General features: G+C 39.7%; 1 protein-coding gene across 1 annotated transcript; it reads right to left on the reverse strand.

The window, feature by feature from the left end:
• Positions 1–383: 383 nt before the first annotated feature.
• On the reverse strand, positions 384–6,474 carry npy4r (neuropeptide Y receptor Y4). Its single transcript, XM_088304846.1, has 2 exons — positions 6,230–6,474; positions 384–2,438 (listed from the first exon to the last, which is right to left on the reverse strand). The coding sequence occupies exon 2, from the start codon at positions 2,361–2,363 to the stop codon at positions 1,092–1,094; it is 1,272 nt and encodes a 423-aa protein (XP_088160972.1). The 5' UTR covers positions 2,364–2,438; positions 6,230–6,474; the 3' UTR covers positions 384–1,091.
• Positions 6,475–8,461: the final 1,987 nt, after the last annotated feature.

The following is an 8,461-nucleotide window of genomic DNA, read 5'->3' on the forward strand; positions in this document are numbered from 1 at the left end:
CGTAGAGGTGTTTACGTCACTTCTATAAAGTGAAGCTGGTGAGATGAATGAAGTCCACAATGTTTTTACTAATCGTATTTCCCGATATCATATAATCTTTGATTATTGCTAATTGAATACGTGATATTGTTTTACAGTTTTTTAATTGACTGAAATAAATAAATAAATAAAGACCATAAGTAGTATGTCATCTGGCTTCCTTAGTGCTTTAGATTTTTCCTCCCAAAATGCAACATTTTAAATTGAATGTACACAGTTGTACCAAGGAGGTAAAGATTTTTTGTTGTGGTAATTACCAAATGACCATATCAAATTTTCATAGTCAACGTCTTTTATATTGGCCGATGACATACGAACACAAATTGAAGCATTTCAAACTTGAATCAGAGTGGTTTGTTTATTTGTAATACATGCACACTTTTAAGTGTTGAAGCATCAAATTGTGTGTTTGTGTATGATGCACATGTACAATGAATTCTGGGCATGTCACTTCTAAATCACACAGACATTTATTAATTTATACAGAAACCTTCAAATGCAAGCTTTGAATTCCACATGGAATGACGTTTTTTAAATTTTTCACATTATCAGAAATCAACATAAAGTACGTCGCTTTTTCCATTTAAAACACACTTCACAGCACAAAAGTGATGCATCCAAAATCAATGAAAAATACCGGAAAAAATTTACATAAAAATATTTTTCCTCAGTCCTTTTTAGCCACATAAATGCACCTGTGTCAACCTTAGACAAACGAATACTTCATAGTAGAGCATAAGCCTTCGGAGGACTTCATGCAGCAATATCTGCACAAACAAGCAGCGTTTAAGACAGGACTAGGGATCCTTTTTACTATTAGTGGCCATTTGAGTTTGAAAGACCTTTCAAAGAAAAATATAATGCGACATTCAAGCATTTGTGAATTTGTGTTTAGCGTTTTCTAACAGTACCTCCAATGTTTTGTAGTTTTTCATATGTAGGGGCAAAATCAAATGCTCGTATATGGCCCGCTCCCCACCCCTGCTTTCGTAAAAGAATTTGTGTGTAAATTTATGTGTCAAAATTGTGAAATTTTGTGTCCATCTCGACAATTAAACAGAGTTACTTCTGCAAGTGAGTGGCGCAGATGTGCGAGACACCTCCATGTGCACGGTGGACATGCGGAAGCGCTCACACTCCTCCTCCAAAGGGCGGCAGGAGCAGTGCTGGAGCACCTCCTTCACCTCCTGCCTAAAGTTGGAGTTGAGGAAGCCGTAGATGATGGGGTTGATGCAAGTGGACGACATGGCCAGGAGGTGGCAGAGTGAGAAGAGAAGGTTGTGATGGCAAACGGGCAGCGCGTCCTGGTTCCAGTCGGACACGGCATTGAAGATGGTGAGCGGCAGCCAACACAGGGCAAAAGCCGTGATCAGGGCCACCAGCATGATGTTGATGCGACGGCTGTGGGTCATGCGCTGGCTCTCGGGCGTCCGGGCACGGTCCAGCATGTCTTTGCGGTGACGTAAGCGAACAAACACTCGGACGTAACACAGCAGAACGAGAATGAGAGGGCCGCAGTACTGGAAAAGCAGCAGCCACGTAGTGTAGGTCAGCCGGTGATGCTGCGAGGGCCACTGCTCCAGACAGGCTTCCATGTGCAATGACGCGTAAAGGTTGTGAAAATGGAGGGAATTGGGAAGCACGGATGAGTTAGCAGCCGAGACGTGATGCGGAGTTGACGTTTCGCGATAGAGAGCAGACTGAGGAAGGATCATGTTGGCGTAAGGCTCATTTGTGAGCAGCTGAAAGGCGAGGAAAGGCGAGGAGGTGAAGCAAGCTAGAATCCAGATGATGACGACTGCCGTGTAGGCTTGCGGAATACTCGGTTTCCAGCCAGCTGGGTTAATGATGAGCTGGTGTCTCTCCAAGGCGATAAAAACCAGAGAAAGGATGGAGACGGTCACGGACATGCATTGAATGAAGGGCACCAGCCGGCACAGGAGTGACCCAAACACCCAGTGGTCCATGAGCGTGTATATGAGTGTGAAAGGGAGGCAGAAAACGCACACCAGAATGTCAGAGAATGACAGATTACAGATGAAAATGCTGGTGACGTTGGCTTTCTCTCGGCGCCGAGTAATTATGCAGATAAGGCCGACATTGCCCGCCAGGCCCAGCACCATTGTGACGCTGTACCACGCCACCAGAAACGCCGTGAGGACGGGAGACGTGTAACATTGCTCGTCGTGGCCCAGACCTGACAGGTCTGGGAGCAGAGTCTCGTTCGAGCGAGCGTCCTCCCACGGCGGTGGCCGCGAAGAGGTCGTGTGGTTGAGGGACGGCACGGAAGTGGGGGGCTGGCTCGCATCGCCACTGAAGGACATCTAAACCAGCACTTAAGGGTCACCAACCCCCCAGGATGAAGACATCCATCTTATCCCTTAGCAGGTTATCGGCATCTGTGATGGAGGGGGGAGGGGGGCAGAACAACATCATTCGGGTCAAAAGTTCTGCTCAGGTTGCATGGAAAAACATGAAATGCTATCCATGTTTTTGCATCTTGTCATTGAAAACAAATAATAAAGCCGATCTAGTTTTAACACAATTGCTTTGTGCATAAAATACTACAAAATGCAATTACATTTTTTTTCAAGGTACAATATTTTGTGGAAAATTCTACTTTGGTTCTGGAAAGGTTATTATTTTCTAATAAGAATAACAATAATCATAATAATATACATATTTGAAAAAATAATGACAAAATATATTGCATATTTATTTATTTTTTGTATAATTGTTTTTTTTTTCTTAAAATAAGCGTTAGCCTTATGCATCCATGAACTCAAAATAAAATGGAATCGGGACCAGAAAAAAAAAAAATCACTTTTGACATTGATGACCTATCATAGAAGTTACTAGACTATATGAATATAAATTGATTGGCTAAATAACGAAAGCTTTATTGCAGTCCATTGTATTTAGTGTTGAATCGACCGTGAAACAAATTAATGCAATCTGACCTTTAAACAACAGCTAACATAATCATTTGAAAAGTCCACTGGCTCGTTCTAAGAAAAAGAGTGTCTCTTACATCACCGTGGCGACCTGAATGTGCCTTCTTTCGACTCTATAAAATAGAGCGGACCAGCCAAATCACGATTAATAGCACCGGTGCAAATTACTTTGGACGCTTGTGTGAAATCAGTTCAGAAGAAGGAAGGTCAAACATAATGAGAATGATAATTGCAGTTTATTTTACTTTGTTACACAATATTGAATGAGCATTTCTTTTGTTCATCTTGCACTCGACAAATACTCTGCATAGTTAAAAAAAAACTAAAACTAATACTAGAACTAATGAAATCCAAACTAAAACAAAGTATTTAGGAAAAAATAAAAAAAAATAATAAATACTAACAAACCTGCTCTCAAAACTCATTCAAATTAAGTAAATTAAAAAAAGAATAAGAAGTCACACCCAAAATAAAAATTAACTACCATATTTTCCGGACTATAAGCCGCTACTTTTTTCCTTGATTTTGAACCATGCGGCGAATACAACGATGGGGCTTTTCTGTGGATTTATCTTTCACCGGCAGGGGGCGCTCTATAGTTCAGAAAATACGCTAAATAAATCTTGATTTATTTTTTCTCTTGGGTCTATTCTGTTTTAATGAGCAAAGTTGTCACCGTGTTAAAAAGCACCGTTTTAAAATCCTGTTTATGTACCTTTATGTGCATTCCTAGTACAAAATTGTTCTGCACATGCAGGAAACAACTCATGTTTGGTTTATGTAGGTGCGCTTTATAGTCCGGCAATTACGGTAATATAAAAAGTCTAAAACTATTAACAACCTGGGTGCAAACCTACTGATCTAAAAGGTAAAATACAACTGAACTGAACTTTAGCAATGATTCTTCTCGTGTACCTCTGTAAAGTGCACCAGTAGCACACTTTCAACACATTAAAAGACCAAAATAAAATACAACAATAATACATTTTCCACCAGAGGGCATGACGGCCAATGATGGAACACAGATTTCACACGACTACGATATGCCCATCATCATGAACATAACACTTGCTAATCCATTTGGATAGTATGTGACATGTGTAATCCCTCAGTCAGTCTGAATGTGAAACGCATGATGACAATCAACGGACCGTGTGCACAACGCCGGCAGAGACTTCTGCTTTCCAAGTAGCACAATATAGCGTGTGTCAAAACAAAAAGGGCATGACATTGTCAGCATCCTAAAAATGGCTTGTCGACGTCTCCCCCGAAACCTTAAATCCTGCATGGCACATACAATGAGCGTGTCATTTTGCGTTCAAGGCGATACGAGTTGCTATCAATCACTTCACAGTGCATCATTACTAACACACTGTGTCAGCGTGTTGAGCGAGCTGCAGGCGAGGTGACAGAACATTGATGTGGCTACACTACAAAAAAAAAAAAAAAAAAGTACAGCCATTATAGAGCAGACGGAGTGAGTCGTAGAAAAAATATCACTGCTTTTACAATGTGACACTCCGAGGAGCACTGCTAAGTCTGTACTGTAGTGTCTGAGAGCAATGTGACCTGGCAACAGTGCCCACCATATTCTTCCTCTCTCATTTAAAGCACAGTCATGAATCACCCCCCAAAAAAAAAAAAAGCTGCCCACAATGACAGAAAAAATAAATGAAGACAAATGATGATGAGTTTCATAGAAGGAGAAATTATCCCCACACTCATCCTCACACCCCATGCCCACCCACTTTGTTGCATTACTTGAGTTGGGCGGCATACAGTTTTAATTGATTTACATTTTAATTGGATATCTCTGATTACTTCACGCCAACGGCCGGAATATCAGATGTTTTTTAGTTTTGGAGGATCGCAGCTCTTTTTGTGACGACAGTCATGCATTTGTTAGAGGAATAAGAAAAAAAAAAAAGGTTTTCTGCTGAGCTCATAATAAAAACGAAAAAAACATAACCAATTAAAAACAGTTCAGAATAAGAGAGAATCCAGGGGAAAATGAATCAAATAATACCATAAAATACCAAAATTGCTAAAATCACATAAAAGAGCTCAGCTCAGCTCAGTATAAGACCATAAAAAGACAATAAAAATGAAATAAAGGTACTGTATTTAAAAAATATATAATAATCTGACAATAAAATTGAACAAGCAGTTGGAAATTGATTCAAGTGAATTGATTTTTTTTTTGTAATGACTGCGCCTTTCCAATCCTAATCTATTTTTGTGATCACAGTCATGCAATAGACCTGGGTTCGCCGATATAGTTAAGCCCCAAGGACCACGAGAAGCCCGCAGGCTTGTTCAAAAAATAGTTCACTATTGAGATGGTCCGTTTTTTGATTTTATTCCAAAAAAAACAAAAAAAAATAAAAAAAATTAAAATAAAAAAAATGACCAAGACCTACCAGTTGGCTCCTTTTAACAATTTTGTTGTGATTTTTTTTGTCTTATATCACACTTGCTTTTGGAAATAACAATTAATAATAATAAAAAAAACATAAATAACTCAAGCAGAAGCTCACAGTTCCAAAAATGTTGGCCACAGGTCACAAGAAAAAAGAAAAAAAAGAAAAAAGAAAAACTAGATTCCTATTTAATATCATAGCAGCGATAAATTAAATCTTTCAGTTCTTGGTATTTTGTCATGTACAGTAGCTTGTCCTCACAATCAGCACTTATCTCAGCCTCGATCACTGCACGGCTGCACAGCTTATCCATGAATTCATGTGCACACACGTGTTCAACTCTTGCGCTCAGCGTTTCCATATGCACGCTCAGGGACTGATGCTATTCACATACTGTAAATCCCTCCTCCCCTTCTGCATGGAGATGTGGGATAACAGCAGTCGACCAAGTGCTTGACCCAACATAACGATTCCTGTCTCACTATTCTCGGCTGATGTTTATCATGTGTGTTCCCGTCCCTGCAATTACCTCACCGCACACTGCAATGATATCTTTTTCATCACACTATGTGGAACTTGTTGGAAATAGATTTGTCGAAGCTGAAAGTGAATGCATATTCTTTGAAAGCATCAATTCAAAAAGGCTGCCTTCCTTGCTGTTGGAAAGAAACGCCCAACATTTACATTACAATCGACTTCAAATTTTCAACTCTGTAACTGCTTCAATTTAAAATAAATAAATAAATAATAATAATTAAAAAAAAAAAAAAAAATATATATATATATATATATATATGAAAAAAAACAAGCACTCACGTTTTGGATTTGATGCTCCGAGTAGGTCTGAATCGACAGACGAGAGTTGGAGAAGGAGCAGAGCATCCTGAGGTGTGGAAAGCCTTAGTGAGAGGCAGAGCTGAGAGGAGTTTGGCTATTATTGGGCTTAGGGAGCCCTCCGGGTTGCCGAGACCCTCGGTGCACCGAGCTCTGCTGTCACACTGTGGTGATGGTATTCAATTGCATCCTGGAAATGACATGCTGCAAAATTGGACAGCATTGGATGTTACATGAAAGCAGCAGGCAGCATGTTTGAGCACGGGAAGCATCCAGAAATTTTCAAATGGACCTGAGGGGTTACTCTGGCAAGTGTTGATTTGTGGATACTATTGGCATGTATTTTGTCTACACTAGATGTCTTGGGTGGTAGCTACCTTGCTCATCAGACTTTAAATGAAAACTACATTTTGTGCAGGAACAAGGTAAGACAGAAGTTGTTTTTTTTATTACTTTTTGATACTTTTTCTATTGTGTTTTTTTCATGCATCTAAAGTACACAGAAGTACAGTCCTAAACTCATTGAATCCCAAACATTTTAACTAGAGGAAACCCCTCAATCCCAGAATTTTCCTGGATTTTGACTTATTTTGCAAAGCCAGCAGAATATTGTGTTCTAATGCTATAAAACACACACAAAAAAAGCTAAGACGTATAAATACGTCTTTGGGAGGCGGGAACTACGTTTTTAAAAAGGTATATGTATGTCTTATGGATTGAATGAGTTAAAGTTTTTTGGGATACAGGCATTCGTTAGATTAATATATATATATTTTTTTTTGCATTGACTCGCGAATCCAAATTTCAGATGTAGCGTTAATTCACCACCCAAGCAGCAGCTTAGCAGACTGAATGAGTGAACAATTCTGTAAGAAAATCAATTGAAACCATAACTGCATGTTGGGAAGTGTGCTGCTACCATCTAGCAGCAGCACAGAATTCTTTATCCGCCGCAAAGAACAACTTCACAATCTTCACACTTGGTCTCTTTCGACACAAATCGGGTTCTTTTTTACCTAACTGTTTTTAGAGAGAAGTATTACTTCTAAGAAGTTGTGACGTACTGTAAAATATTCGGTCTGGAATATACTGCCTCCAGGTGGCCAAGGTGTGCACAACAGAAGGAGCAGCATTCAATTGAAGCACAAAAACAGTCAGTTCAACTTTATGTTGTTTTTTTTTCATTAAGTATACCATACAGCGCTATATTTACGCATTAAAATAAATACACATTACCACTTTTTTTTTGGGGGGGGGGGTAATTTAATGACATTTCTTTTCAATTCAGTAGGGAAATATGATTCCAGATATAAATCTTTTGCATTAGGACCATTGTAACATGAATCATAAAAATACATACCATTATATTCACAGTAGTAGTATATACATTTGGTGATACAGTATGTTATAGCATAAGTGCAGAGATCTTAACAGGTATATAAACTAGAGATACATTTGGTAATACAGTGAAACCTCATTTGGCAATTACGTACAAGCACAAGAATAGGTATAACATTCGTAAATTGTGCGCAATTGACTTAAAGACGATGGTTTGCTTTCATAATTGACATAGAGTATGCAAATTAGTATAACACATCTGTCTTTGCAGCCTAGACTGTGACGCACTTGTAGTTAAGGCTAATTACGCAGGGGAAAACGTGTGCACGCCCGCGCGCGCACGGGTCTGTGCGTGTGTGCGCGCGCGCGAGTGTATGTTTGTAATAGATACAGTACATGTAATAGGATTAAGGCAAAGTGATAGCTAATTTATCCACCGTGTGCTACATGAGAGAGGAGGAATCGAGCTTTCAATCACGGGACACAAATAGCTACACTGCTGCTGTATCACACGCCTCATGGTGGTTGTCATGGCAACCCGCCTTTTGGAGGGGTTTTCAAAAAAAAAAAAAATCTTTGATCAACATCAGAAGCCAGTAGAAGGAGGAATAGGGAATGGGTTTGACACAGCTATAACCAAATCAAGCCGGCACTTAAACATTTGGGAATAGAGCAGGGATGGGCAACTTGAGTCGGTGTGTGGGGGTGTGTGTGTGTGTGTGTGTGGGGGTGGGTGTGTGTGTGTGTGTGTGTGTCAGAGTGGGGGGGTATCATTGAGTGGTTGGGCGGTCACGTAGGACCACACCTGTCCTAACCAGATGTGTGAAAAAAATACTGCAAATACGAATACAAATATTTGCATGCTGACAAAATATT

This window comes from Idiotropiscis lumnitzeri, chromosome 9 (assembly GCF_059441095.1).
Source record: "Idiotropiscis lumnitzeri isolate Australia: NSW breed Sydney's pygmy pipehorse chromosome 9, RoL_Ilum_1.0, whole genome shotgun sequence".
Taxonomy (NCBI): domain Eukaryota; kingdom Metazoa; phylum Chordata; class Actinopteri; order Syngnathiformes; family Syngnathidae; genus Idiotropiscis; species Idiotropiscis lumnitzeri.